At 39.3% G+C, this 14,790-nt stretch overlaps 2 protein-coding genes across 4 annotated transcripts in view; one reads left to right on the top strand and one right to left on the bottom strand.

Moving 5' to 3' along the window:
• Window positions 1-8,906, bottom strand: part of b3glctb (beta 3-glucosyltransferase b) — a 22,754-nt gene extending 13,848 nt beyond the window's left edge. For 2 of the 3 annotated variants that reach the window (XM_042223323.1, XM_042223324.1), the window contains exons 1-6: window positions 8,728-8,906; window positions 7,781-7,818; window positions 7,661-7,688; window positions 7,341-7,450; window positions 261-337; window positions 41-152 (exon numbers count right to left, since the gene is read on the bottom strand). In XM_042223323.1, coding sequence (XP_042079257.1) covers window positions 41-152; window positions 261-337; window positions 7,341-7,450; window positions 7,661-7,688; window positions 7,781-7,818; window positions 8,728-8,788 — 426 coding nt within the window. In that variant the 5' untranslated portion in view covers window positions 8,789-8,906. Of the gene's footprint in view, window positions 1-40; window positions 153-260; window positions 366-7,340; window positions 7,451-7,660; window positions 7,689-7,780; window positions 7,819-7,914; window positions 8,011-8,727 lie in introns of all 3 variants that reach the window. The other variant, XM_042223325.1, reaches the window with a different exon arrangement.
• A 5,704-nt stretch (window positions 8,907-14,610) lies between these two features.
• LOC102297905 (mesenteric estrogen-dependent adipogenesis protein) overlaps window positions 14,611-14,790 on the top strand; it is a 2,419-nt gene continuing 2,239 nt past the window's right edge. The window contains exon 1 of the mRNA XM_005928124.3: window positions 14,611-14,694. The gene's annotated coding sequence lies outside the window, so the exon portion shown is untranslated. The remainder of the gene's footprint in view (window positions 14,695-14,790) is intronic.

Here is a 14,790-nt window from a genome sequence, read left to right as displayed (position 1 = left end):
TGTGTGTGTGTGTGTGTGTGTGTGTGTGTGTGTATCTCACCTCTTGAGCTGGATATCTGTTGAGGACCTCCAGCAGAGCAGACAGTGTGACTTTGGTTTCCTCCTCTATGAAGAACAACCAGGAAGCTGAATGTCCACATTTGACAAAGAGCCTGAGAAGATTGACAACTTAACAACGCCAAACCATCAAGGTTAAATAAACTGTCATGCAACGTAATTTTAATAAGTTACTCATCTTCATTTGAGTGCTCAACACTCACCGAGGAAGTGCAGGGAGGATACTCCAGTCCCCTTCATACTGTGACAGCTCATGGAGAAGAACAATCACTGGAACTCCCTGCATGGCACATAAGAGCTGAATCATCCTGCAGTCACATGAAAAACACTGAGCTGAACCCCTACAGAAGCATTTTAATGATTCATTTATGATGATTTCAGTTTCTCTGCATAAGTCCCATAGTTTACTAGTACGGGTAGTACCAATACATCAAATAACATATTTCGCATACATATGATGACCGTAGTCTTACAACAGACAAACACACAAAACACCAGAACTACAAAGGTGTAAATAAATGCAAATGTGGACTAAATTTCTATTTCAAACACCTAAACTTTAATGAATGCAGATTTAAATCAATCAAGAACAATACGTTGAAGCCCATTGCTTTGTTATATTAGCTAGCATTTTTCTTTAAAACATAGTGATTCATCAGTACTGTATGTCAACTTCAAACTTATGTTACAGAATGGATATTTAAACTTTTTATTTATTTACTGGAAAAGTTCTAGTGACCTACCCTGCAGCTCTGTTGGAGTCGTTTTTGGATGTTTCTCTGATATATTTACCTTAAATGTTATTTTTTGAGTTTTTTTCTGAGTTCAAGATTTGGTTTTGTTTTGTGTCTCATTTGTTTCTTACTTTGGCTCTTTTGTAATGTTTGTAAGATTCCTATTTTTCCTTTGTCATCATCATATCCTCCAGCAGTCTGTTTGTATTCTACGTTCTTCTTCTCTGGTTGAGTCTTATTTTTATCTTTTGTTTTCCCTTCCTGTTTCCAGAGCTGTGTCCTTGAGTCGGTCTGGTCTCTGCATCCTGCGTCTGTATTTGTGTCAAGCTGGTGTTTCTGTTCCCACGTTCTGTTTCTTCTTCTTTTATTCTGGTGTCTATTCTTCTTCTTGTATCTTGTGCCTAATTCTACTTCCTCTGTCTTGTCATCTGTAATGAGTCCCAGCTGGGCTCTCACCTGTTCCCTCGCCTCTCGTTATCCTGTGTGTATCTTGCTAATTTTGAGTTTTTTGCATTTTGCGCACAGTTTTCATAAGCTCAGTAATAAAGCTGCCTTTTATTTTATCCCTCATTCCCGAGTCCTGCCTGCCAAAATGTTTCATGACATTAAAATGTAACTCAAATTCCACCATCTGGGAACACAGACATCTGAAATATGACAAGAGGCACAACTTGACCTGAAGAGAGGTAACAGCAAGTTCCATTTATAGGTTTTGACAGGATTTTGAGTGCAATAAAATGGCTTTCCAAAAGTGTTTGGGACATCCCAGTCACTTTATGGGATTTGCCAGTTTTATTCCATGCTTCAAAAGAGTCATAGTAGAGAATTTGGGGGAGCTACCATGTGATGTCAGTCAATTTCAATAACCAGAAGAAGCTGCTTCTTATTCAAATTCATAAACTGGTTCTGGTTTTGATTTTACTGAACTCCTAACATCTGTTGCAGCTTTGGTGGAGCGCCATCAAGACTACATTATGTAGAAAATCCTTAAGTATTTAATCTGCGTCCATTTTTCAAATTAAAAAAAGTTAGTATGGTTTCAATTAAAATCAGACATATAATCAACACTTTATTTCTGATAATTAAAAAATTTTTAGACAAAAAAATGCTTTTTTTTCTCCCTAAAATCATTACTTCAGTAACTTAGTTCTCAGTAAAGAAGAGTTCAGGAAACAATCTTGCAGACACCCTCTGCAGCAGGTTTCAGTATAGTGGGATTTGTGCTACTTCATATAGAGCCTATAGTCTCGGCGATTACAAGCTCAGAATGAGACTAGAAAATGGAGGACTCGTACAGTCATAAGTCTTTTCCATGTAGCTATTTAAATTGGTTGTAAAGAAGCAATTGGGAGGAATAACTGATGTATGGATCAACTGAAGTGAAAGCTGGTGCAGAGATTAAGCCCCTCGTTACATATGTTGTTACAGAACCAGGAGACTAAAAGGCCTTTAACTGTCTGGCAGCAAGAGAGGTGTGCAAGCTATTAAGTTATGTCAAGTGTGCAAATTGATTTATGCAAGATGAACGGCTGCTACAAAACATGACCTATGACCAAAATAAAATGCTTCACTCTGTTGTAAATTTATGTTCGACCACACGGATGTTCTTTGCTATATTGAATAAAGCCATTATCTGATGTTCCATTTACAAAGCTTGGTTTGATGATTCCCCCTCTCCTTCATTTTGTACAATCATACAATGCTGGCTTCAGACTGAAAGAGCATATGACAGCGCTAACCACCTCCTCATTTCACTCTTGACTAAAAAAGGACACAACACTTTTCCAAAACTGTTATAAAGGTCACTCAGACATGTTGCTCTACGTGCAAGTGGGCTGTGTGTTTTAGTAAAGAACTTTCTCACTTGTAAGTTGAAGCGCTGTTTTCTGGTGAATTAAAACCTGAGATGCTATTGATGATATTTTAGTCACATTTTGACCACCACCATTAATTGCTGCAGGAAAAAAGCCTGCAAGAGAGTTAAACAACAAGCTGGCAGGACATCAGAGTCAGCATTTAAACCGTGCCGTCAGTGAAAATCAACATCAGCAGAAAAGTCACCTTAAACAAGGATTACGCAACCGCTTTAAGGTCTTTATGCTACAATAAGCATCAAATCAAAAGCTTTCAGTTCCAATCACACCCTTCCAGCTTTTGTGAAGAAATGACATTATATCCATGAAAAGTCATCAGATTAACAAGATTCCTACAAGCATGGTGCTGCACCCATATCCGTCAAACAGTCTCATTTCCAACTACTTTCACTGAACCTTAGACGAAACATTATAGAGATGCACAAAGCTTGAAAAGCCTTTCTAAGGACCTGTGTGTTCTCCCACCTACGAAACGAAACTGTCTACAAAAGGCAGATGGTTTTTGTAGACAGCACATGGAGACAAAGAATAGATAGAGCTATTTTGGACCTGTGCAGCTGAGGGATAGCGCATATATACTGGACAAAGACATTAAAGATAGAGGTGCCAAGCAGTAAGAAAAGAGGAAGGCCACAAAGAAGATTCATTGATGTAGTGAAGGAGGCCAGAGATAGAGACTTTACTAATGCCGCACTGAGGAAATTCACTTGTTAAAGCAGCACAAAGGCCAAATGTCTTACAGCCAATTTAGAATCACCAATCAACCTGGGAGGAAGCCAGAGTACCAGGAGCGAGGGAAAGGATAACATGTTTAAATGTTACATAGAATGGCTCCAGCCAATCACAATGCTGGAACTCTTTTAGGCAAAAACTAAAAGTAAAGCATATTTTTCTGGGGTTTTTTTTTAAACATTGATTTCATTAGTAACTCACCAACATTCATCGCCCTTTTCTATTTTACGCCTTCGCTACAGTTTTCGATCACCACCTGCTCTTTAAAAAAAGGGTGAAAGTGAAGATTTTACGATTTAGCTTTGGAAATCTTTTCACAGAGCCCCTGCTGCTTGAATTTTTGGCCATTTCTTGCAATCAGGCAGTTTTTCCTCAATTTAAACTGCAGGTAAAGAGAAAACATCAGACTCATATTTCACAGTACCAATTCATCTCAAAGGAAAATAAACATCTACATCTACTGCACCCCATCACATCCATAAACCTGTCATCTCATTTCACTGGTAACAAATTACTTTTGAGAGATACCCTGCAGGCAGGTACCATTAAATGCTTACTGCATGAAAACAGTGAGCCTGGCTTCCTTCAGAGGCTCTGTGGAAAGGAGGACATCTATTGGTGCCATGTTAATACCACAACAAAGCATAAATCAGTTTTAACATTTTTTGACACCTACTAAAAGCTAAAGTACTTAAAGGATTGCTGTCCTGTCCTGCTGGCACAGTAAAGTGCAATCATAAAACAGGCATAAGAATCAGCCATAAAAATCCACCATAGAAACTAAAGTAGCTCACTTATGAGCTTTAAACTAAGCAAGCGTGGAGGTGGCTTTATGTTTTGTCCATTAACACCAGTGATGCTTATCGATACAAAAAAACCCTGAGAATTAAATTGTATTCTAATTAGACAAAATTCACCCATTAAAGCTTTAAAATTATGGTGTAAAGTGTAAATGAACCATTGGATTTAATGAACGCCTATGGCAGCAATAACCTCCAAATTGTGTTTCAATTATCTGCGGATTAGACCTGCACGATGCTCAGGAGGACTGTTGCGTTTTACACAACTGCTTAAGCTCACCCATAATGGAGTCAATACATCAGCATCTGCAGTTGAATGCGGTCTGTGTGTGTGTGTTTAGGTTTACTTTGTTTGGAGTAATTGTCCACCTGAATCACCAAGGCCCAGAAACAGCAAAGCAGCCCTAAATGATGATGCTCTCTCTGCTGTACTGCATCAACGTGACGGTGTTTTCATGCTGGGATGCTGGCGTCTCTTTATGCCATATGCAGTAATGTGTTTTTTCCACCTTGTTTGCCTTTTTAGTTAAAATACACTATATCTGTCCCATTTGTAGCAACCAAAAATAAAATAAATTCATAATTATAATAAAGGTCAATCAAATGGACCAATACGGCAAGGCCATGATGATTCACTTGGTAAAATAAATCCGCTTGGCATCTTTCTTGGCCTTAAGACAACAATTCTGATGGCTAAAGATCCAAACGGGACACAAAAAATGAAAAAAATAAATAAATAAAATAAAATACACTATTGCAATTTTTAATTAGAGGTTGACCTGGAGATTTTCAAGACAAGTTTATGTAAGAACCATCCATCCATCCATCCATTCGCTTCCGCTTATCCTTTTCAGGGTCGCGGGGGGCGCTGGAGCCTATCCCAGCTGTCATAGGGCGAAAGGCGGGGTACACCCTGGACAGGTCGCCAGTCTGTATGTAAGAACCTGCCCCCAAATTTCAAAACAAGCATCTAATTAGGAGAAAACTCTTGTAATCTTTTAAACTGACTTGAGTAATAGTTCTCCAGCTTTTCTTTCTTTGGACATTGGCTGCTTTTTCACACATTTTCAATGCAGACCTTGTACCTGACCATTTTCACAGGAATGTTTGTTTCTTCTTGTTGAGTCATTCAATACTGCACACAAGCATATAAGCACCTAAGTGAAGGGATGTAACAGTTTTGTGTCTATACATAACAAACAACTTTTGACATTTGATCCATCCACTGTTCACTGAAGCCTCTACAGAAATGGTCTGAGTGGAAGGGTGGCTGCCAAGAAGCCATTTTCAAAGAAAGGAAACAGGGAGAAAAGGCTGAGATGTGCCAAATTATGCAAACCTGACCTGTAGACTCTTTAAAGAAATTACAAGAAAGCTTGGCTGGAGTTTTTTTAGCCTGTCTTCATGTCTGGCAGCTTTTGCAATCAGAATCAGGATCTAAATGAACTGTTGTGCCAAACATATTTGCTTTTCCAAGACGAGCTCTGGAGTCTTTAGGCCCCCTTTTGTTTGTGTTAGTCTTTTCTTTCTTTCTTTATTCATTTCTACTATTACTCACATGAGTGCATGTCTAATACAGCATTGCCAGAGTTGACAAGCACAAGAAAAAGAGCAAGAAAAAAAGGGAGGGGAAATAGATGAAATGAAAAGGACAAGAGGACAGAGCACAAGTGAAAAAGCATGATGGGCCTCCAAGTGCTGCACCTGAAAGAATAAACTTGCAAAAAAGTAGCACCTGGATGGATGGATACACAAACTAACAATTTTGGTAATAACGGCCCCATCAGACAGAGAAAGACCCAGGAGACCCAGGCATCTGCTGCTCCCACAGAGTACTGAAGAGCCGAGACCACATCTCGATGACAACTGTGTGCACATAGCAGCAGAGGAAGGAAGTGGGCCCCAGATGGAGCCCTTAGAGCCAAAGAGCAAGGCCCCCAGAGACCCAGAGACAACAGGCAGCCCATGCCACCAAAGACAAAAACAGGGCCTCAGATGCCTGAGAACCGCCCAACTCTCAGCAGAGCCCCCAACTGCACTGAAGAGGCCACCCTGGACAACAACCTCCAAAGGAGTGGGCCAACAAGTACGGCAAAACATCAAGCCATGCACCCTGGAACCAAAAGTACTTACATCCCGGGGGAGGGGCAAGGCCACCCTCCTCAACCATGTCCCACAGGGGCCAAGGGTCACTCAGGCTGAGCCATACATAAACACACCTACACATATACAGACACACACAGACCACTCACACACACACACACAAGGACACAAGGACACACAACCATCACTATCAACCCCCCTGTGAACAGATGTGACCCCGAACCAATCGGGCTGTGTTAAAGAATAAAAATGGTCGTATCAAATATTGACTTTCAAGCTCATTAGAATCATGCAATCTCTGTTTTTGACTTATCTCCATGTATGCTCGCACATGTTTCAATAAATCACTTGTAGAGAAATGTAAGCATAAGAAAAAAACCCATCTTGGCTGTCAATCTCATTCTGCACTGGGAAGATGGTTGATACAGGATGATGGCACGGAGATTCATTTCCCTCTGAAGTCGGCTGCTGCTGCTGATTTTCAGTAACATCAGGAAGTTAGTTCCTTTAGAATACGAGCCAAGAGCCCAAAAAACTGAAGAAAGCCACAACATCTGATACCAGCTCAAGATGGCTGATGGTTGATGAGAGCTTTTGTAACGGGAGATAGCCTTTGTCTTCACTGCCTCTCTCAGACACTCATCCAAGAGGCTTCTTCTGTAGTTCTAACACCTGCAGAAACCTCTTGGATGAGCAGTGACATCTTCACAAGCTTAAAGAAGTCCAGTCGTCTTCTTTTTAATCTTCTAAGAGGTTCCAATCAAAGCGAGCACTCTGACCATCACACTGTCATGAGTAGAGCCTGCTTGTAGCGCCTCATTACTTCACCTTATGATTGCAAATGACTTCAAATGGTTAACTTCCTTTATTCATTATCACTGTAAATGAATTCACATAAACGATTATAGCAGATTTTTATAACATAAGAAGAATGTTGATATTTTCTTATGGAGACTATACTCAGCGTGCCTTCTGTACAATACATGTATGAGCGTGTACAGGAAAATAGGAAGATTATAACAAAGCATGGCAGATGTTACCTGCCCAAGTCGGGCTGCCTGCTGCAGAATCTCCACTTTCCTTTGACCACTGCGACGGGCATGGTAGGAGTTCCTCTGGCTCTGGATCACTATCACTACGTCCTCCAGCTCTGTGAAAAGACATGCATGGAATATGTATCCTGATGACTGGTTAAGAAAACAAAGAGGAAGCGCTAATCCTTTCATCCTTTCATGTTCGAATTTAAACTCATCTACAATATTTCAAAGTACGCTCTTAGACACATTATTATAAGATGCGCTATAGAACTTGTTTATTTCCCAAACAGTTGTACAAAATGTTAGATCGCCCTCTCACTCACCGACAGAGTGTTTCCTGCGCTCTGCTGCCTGTGGACAGTCAGAGAGATTGACAAAAACACATTGCTGAGGCACGTGGCAAAGCATTAATTTACAACAAGAAACTAAAAAGCAGCACTTACATGATCAGGCCCTGTGTGTTTGTCTCCAGCAAAGACGTCTTGGTATGGAAAGAAAAGACAACTGAACAATTATTTGTGAGCAGACAAAAAATATCTTTTTTTGATTTTTCAGTTTAAATCAAACCAGTACCTACACTCAATGGCCACTTCATTAGGTGCACCTGTTTAACTGTTTATCCAGTCAGCAAGTCATGTCAGAGGTCAGAGGAGAATGGCCAGACTGCTTTGAGCTGATAGAAAGGTAACGGTAACTTACGTAACTATCGAGGTAGGCACAAGAGCTTTTCTGAACACACAACCTTGAAGCAGATGGGCGGCAGCAGCAGAGACCGCACCGAGTAACACTGTTGTCAGCTAAGAACAAGAAACTGAGGCTCCGATTAAACACGGGCTCAGTAAAACTAGAGAAGAGAAGATTAGAAAACTGTTGCCTAGTTTGACGGGTCTTGATTTTTACTATGACATTTGGATGGTAGTTGTATACAACTAAACTAAAACGACTTTTTCTGGTAATAAAAGAGAACAATTATAAAGTGTAGAAATTATCAGCATGTATCAGCATGTTTTTTAAGACACATTCAGCTTCATTTGCAGCCCCCCACGCTTCAGCAGACCTGTCAGCAACCACAGCGGATGATAACGATACCTGCGCATTAATACCATTTCCTCTTTTGATTTTAAAAATAAAACCATGCGCTATATCTCTCTTTCTTTAGAAAGACAAAAACAGAACAAATGTCATTATGACTTTACGTTAAAATTTGACAAGGTTAAAAATGACCTTGGTTCATAATTTTTAATGCAGAGTTAAACAACGTTATATTTCACTACTTTCAAAGAACAACTCAAAGCCACTTCCGGCTGCTGACACAGTGTGTCCAGCTTTGTGTGGCGGGTAAGCTAACTGCACCCCTGCCTCGGATCTGCAGACGTTTCACTTCACTTACCGAGACAAATGAGAAGCACAGCGACCAGTCTGCATCCGTAAAACATATCACGGTGTGACATGACTCCTAGTGCTACTGGTTCAATCACCGTGTTTCCATGGCGAACTGAAGAAATCGGTTTGCTACATCTCTGTACCGGAGGCGTGAGCTTTCATGTAGTGGCAGTTAGTGCGGAGCTGTAGCGACCTCTAGCGGACAGCAAATGAGTAGTTTGGTTTTCGATGTCTGGTATTGGATCGGATTGTTACAGAAACGGGATATAAATCATATAAATAATTGTCTCTGGTCACAATAAATAGGAATTCAACCTACATTTTTGTACTATTCATGCCAATAAAGGTATGCCCTCCTAAAATCTAAGATTAACTTTAAAAAAAATCAGCAGGTTTTAAAATTAGGTAAATACACATTCAGATTAACAACAACAGATGGTATATTACACTGTATTATTATTTTTATTATTACCAATATTATTATTATTATTATTATTATCATCCTAGGACATCACATTTTGGGGTATTTAGACCAAAATACTAAATTTTGCTCTACAAGGGCCTGATATCCACTTACGAGGACATTATACTGCTACTGTTCTATCAAAATTTTAAATGAATATCCTCATTTGTGGCTCTTTTTTTTTTTTAAAAACAAAAATCAGTAAAAAAAATCTAGAAATTCTTTATTTTGACTTCATCAGGCCCCAGTATGCCCAAACATCAAATAGAAATTAAAAATGCATGCTGTGGAAGAGTTCAGGTCCTAGGAGGTTAATATTATTATTATTCACGTGGAAAATATTCAAGAAATTTGGCAGTCTTCTCAGGAGTGGACAACCCAGCCAGTTTCCCCCAAGGTGAATGAAAGGAAAGGAAACTGCAAGGAAACCACGATATACACCTCTGATTTCACAGGCCTCAGTTAGCATGTTAAATAATAAAGGTCATGACAGTACAGTTAAGAAAAGACTGAACAGGTATGGAAGTGCTACCAGGAAAAAGTCTCTTATGTCTCTCTAAAAAAAAGAACATGGCAGCACAGCTTAGATTTGCAAAGATGTATCTGAACAATTCACAGGATCTATGGAATAATGTTACACAAGCCAAAGTGGAGATGTGTGGCCAAAATAGACAGCACATTGTTTGGAAAAAACAAACAAACACAGCATATAGCACAAACCTCACACCAGCTGTGAGCACAGTGGTGGAGGGGTGATGATTTTGGCTTGTTTTGCAGCTGCGGTCGACCATGCACTCCTCTGTATACCAAAGAATCCTTGAGCTAAATGTGAGCCTGTCTGCCTGAGAGTGCAAGGTTGGCTAAAACTGCTTCTTATGGCAGGACAATGATCCCAAACACAGCAGCAAATCTAAAACAGAATGACTGAAAAAGTGTACCGAATGAGTTTAGTTTTAATTTTAATTAATACCATTGCCATTATGGCTTCTCGTGTTTGTAAATAAGTAGATCGATCCTGTTTGGGTTTTTTTGGTTAGTTTTTTATTTAGTATTAGAAAAGTTTTTTTTAATACTCTGAGTCAGAGGAACATAAAATAGGTGCACAACAAATGCCTCTGCACTGAGTTTGTTGACATTATTTTGCAACCACCAACTGTCAAAAAAACATACCAGCATTGATGGTAAAAAGTGATACGCTTCAAGGCATTTATGATGGGCAATTATGAACAGTTTCTGCACTGGGACTGTAAATCCTGCCACATTTAATAATGCCAGTGTAGTTTTGCTCGAATTGAGTTTCTATTTCTCATCAACAGTAGACGAGCGAGACATATGAGCTGCATGATTAAATTATATAAAAGATTACACCACAATCTTTCTATTACTTGCTGTATGCCACAAAATTATGCACTCAAAATCAATAATTTAAAAAAAAAAATGCTCATAGAGGAAGTCATACCTTCTGTTTTCAGAGATCAGAGTTGTACCTGCTGCACATTGATATACTGATATTTCTCAGATAATGTGAGAACCACCACATGTTATAAAATATAGTAAAAATTCACGTTTTATATTCACTCACTGACCATTTTGTTAAATACAGCACCACCACTGGCCTGAACTGTTAATGCAAGGTAGGATGGATCCATGATTTGATTTCTCGAGGCAGAAATTGAGACTAATCACTTGTTTTGGGTGATCCTGTGTGACTTTGCCTTTGTTTCCTATTCTTAGCTGACAGGAGTGACACCGGTGTGGTCTTCTGCTGGTGTAGCTCACATCTTTTTCAAGGTTCCACATGTTGTGCATTCACAGATGCTTATCTGCATACCTTGGTTGTAATGAGTGGTCATTTGAGTTACTGTTGCCTTCTTATAAGCTCACGTGATTGGCTGATTAGATATCTGCCATTATAAGAATGAAGTATGAATAAATAAGACTGAAGCTTCTCACACTTGGAATGGGCAATGCCTCTACCTGTCCTACACAGGGAAGACAAAGTTTAGCTGCACCTAGATAATAAATAGATACAATCTAAAACAAAAGGAAGGTTCAGTGAGAAATACAACTGGAATCTAGGTCAAACCACTTTTATTTTCCAGAGTATGATAGGCTTGTTTAAAGTCTCGTCTGAGTACGTGTGGAGTAAACAGGCTGAACGTACTTTTTCTGTGGAAGCACGCGCAGACTGGTGGAGACATCCAGAACAAATGAGTCAACAGGCTCCTGACCACAGAGGCTAAAAGTGAACTGCTGAGCCACAAACATTAAAGTAGGCTGGTTCTGTTGTGAAACAGCACTTCAGAGTGCTCACATTGTTTTGCAGATGGAGTGAACTGTAAAAAAAAAAAAAAAAAAGAAATCCAAAATTGAAGAAAGCTTTAAAGAATCCAGGAACTGCAGGCCTAAGTATTGTTTATTCACAGGGATAGGCTGTATAATGTGTCACATTGTTACTCACAGACAGCAATAAAGCATGAATGTGTTTGAAGTTAGGTAAAGTAATACTAAGCCCTTTTGTTCACAAAGTACACCACAGCACACATTAGGCCTGTTGATGAGAAAACATGGCAACGTGATCAGAAATTCCTGTAAGAGGAACAAAAATGCTGCACAGTAATTCTATACGTGAAAAGTGAGCGCGAGAAGTGAGTGCGCCTGCTCGCTGCTGAAGTCAAAGTAAACTTTATTGTCATCTCCGCCACATACAGTCCAGTATATAGAGAGACGAGACGACGAGGCTCCAGTTACAGCAGTGCAAGTAAACAAACAATATATATAAGAAGAGTAAGAAAATAAATATACACTTTAGGACTCGGGGTAAAGGGATCAATAACAATTTAAAATTTATAATTTACAGTTTGATGGTTTAAAGTCTCACACACAACCTGTCGAAAGGGGAGGAGAGCCCTGCTGCTTCCAAGCAGACCACATTTCATTCATAATGTTGTAAATCCAAGCCCATTATGTATTCATGATTTGAATCCTGGATTGTGCGAAATCCTCGAAATAAACCCTAGACAAAGTGAACTAAGTTGTAGGTTTATTAGGTTATGTTGTGGTGATCCCTGAGTTGGGGGGTGGGTGTTCATACTGGAGTGTAAAATTAAAACCAATGGAAGATGGACAAGAAAAGTTCAAAGCCATCATGTCTTCAGTTTAGAAAAAAGAGAAAAGAAGAGGAGGAGAAACGAGCAAAAGATACAGGCAAGCAGATGTGTCATTGGATAATGGCAGGTCATCCTGAAACAATCAGAATCAGAATACTTTATTAATCCCTAAGGAAATAATGTAGGTTACAGTTGCTCCAAGAAGAAATGGTAAAAATACTAACAGACTAAACTCCAAACAATACATTATGTTACAGATTTTAATATTAATTAGTCGTTGTCAATTGTTGATTTGTCCTGTTGTATGATGAATTATGATGGCTGTCTGGTGGCTGTGTGTGTGTTTCATGTTAATGTACAATCCTTCGCCCAGGGCGCCAAACAGGCTAGGACTGCCACTGGGTGTTAGTGTGCAGCAAAGGCTTGTATGTGACTAGCTTCAAGTGTTTATAGCTTCTTTCTCAGTTCAAAAGTCCACCTGAGGTTAATTTCAAACAGAACAAATGCTGTTTTACATGCCTTCGTGCATTTATAGAGGTCAACATAAGTAACAGCTCTGTGACATCCCTCATTCTCACCTGTATTAGTTATGTACAGTATTGTGCAAAGGTTTTGGGCCACTGTCTCTTTATATTTTGCAAAGAAAATGGGAAAATAGCGCAGTGGTTTATTGAAACATGTGCCAGCATACATGGAAATAAGATACTATATGAAAAAAAAATGGGCCTTGAAACACAACATTTTGTATAATCACCTTTATTCTTCAGCACAGGCTGAACTGTCTTAGCCAAGCTTTCTTGTAATTTCTTTAATTAGCCTTCAGGAATAGTTCTGCAGGTTTCTTAAAGTACATTCAAAACTCTACTACGAATGTTGGATGCCTTTTGTTGTGTTATCTGTCCAGATGATCCCACACTGCTTCAATAATGTTGAGGTCCAGGCTCTGGGGAGGCCAATCCATGACTGGCACTGTTAAAGTTTCTCTATCCCGGTATGCTTTTACTGCATTGGCAGTGTGTTTGGGATCATTGTCATGGTGAAAAAATGACCTTGTTGCCATTCAGATGCTTCCCAGCTGGTACTACCTGGTAGATCAAAATCTGATGACACAGAGCAAAGGGCCCAGGTCAGCCCAAAACCATGATAGAGCCTCCTCTGTGTTTTACAGATGATTGTAGAGTCTTACAGTTTACCTCTCTCCTGATCTCTTCAATACGTGTTGATGACGGTTTGATCCAAAAATGTTAAATGTCAAGTTTAATCACTTCATAAGACCTTTTGCCTCTGGTTTGCAGTCTAGTTCTTGTGTAATTTGGCACACCTTTCTCACTGTTTCACTTCCTTAAGAATGGCTTTTTGACAGGACACCAAACTGAGATATGCCAAGTTTCCAGCTAATAGCTCTTTAGCAGTCACATTGTCAAACTATGTTATATTTGGAATTTTTCATACATTCAACTCAATACATCGGGAATAGACACCTGAGACAAAGTGTCAAAAGATACCAATTAAAAGTTGCCATTTTTTGTGCTTTAACAATCTCCTTATAACCATAAAGCCCAGAGGAGGACTGCTCGAGAGGACTCTTTAAAAAATGACATTAAGAAATAAAGAGTTAAAATAAAATAAATTAACGAACGTCTGGCTCCTTGGAAGCAAATTAAAAGCAAATGATGAGTGACTCCAGACTGTTGCACAGTACCTTAGATAGGAGGGTTAGATTTGTGTCACCGTCAGATGGTCAACGCCACCTTTTCTGGGAAGACGAGCTTATATCTAATTTCTGCTTGTGACTCACATTCTCAGAGGCTTAGTCTCTGTTATGTGTGTGAGCAGGTCAGCTGATAAAGTTTGGCTTTGAAATGATCTCATATCAAGCAAAATTAAAGAGAAGAGGCGTTCCTTCAAAATAATAGCATTTGTGGAAGAGGGAAGTTTCTGCTGTTTTCTTGTTCTTTATGTATTTATTTACATAAATGTAATGTGATTTAATATATAAATTAATGACATTTGCATAACATTACATTTTAATTTAATTTAGGTTTTAATATATTGACTTGTGTGTGCTCAAATGGATTATTACATCGATATAAATGAGGGAAAAGGTAGCACAGTTTGAGGGTTTTTTTAAAAAAAAACAAAAAAAAACATTTCTTATTTCTCCATTTCATCAACTAACAACTGCAGCTATGGATCACCACCAAAACGTGGTAACTAAAGGCTTTTATTCTGGCTCAAAGGGAGCGGAAATCATATTAGTTTGTCTCTTCAAACTTGGCGGTCGGTGGGCGTTACTAAAGGCTCAGAAGTCCATCAACTAGACCACATTACACCATTTTGCTGTTTGCCAACCCTATACAGAAGAAGAAGAAGAACTAGACCACATAAACGTCGGCAGGAGGTGAGAGAAGAAAACGTGACAGCATGCCGGTAAACAAGCAGTCGGGCAGCAGGATGAGAGTGACAGAAGTGGAGGAGTTTGTGAGAAATCCACCGC

Source organism: Haplochromis burtoni, unplaced genomic scaffold (genome assembly GCF_018398535.1).
Source record: "Haplochromis burtoni strain Fernald_Lab_line unplaced genomic scaffold, NCSU_Asbu1 Contig_109, whole genome shotgun sequence".
Classification (NCBI taxonomy): domain Eukaryota; kingdom Metazoa; phylum Chordata; class Actinopteri; order Cichliformes; family Cichlidae; genus Haplochromis; species Haplochromis burtoni.
This window is presented reverse-complemented; position numbering and strand designations above follow the sequence as displayed.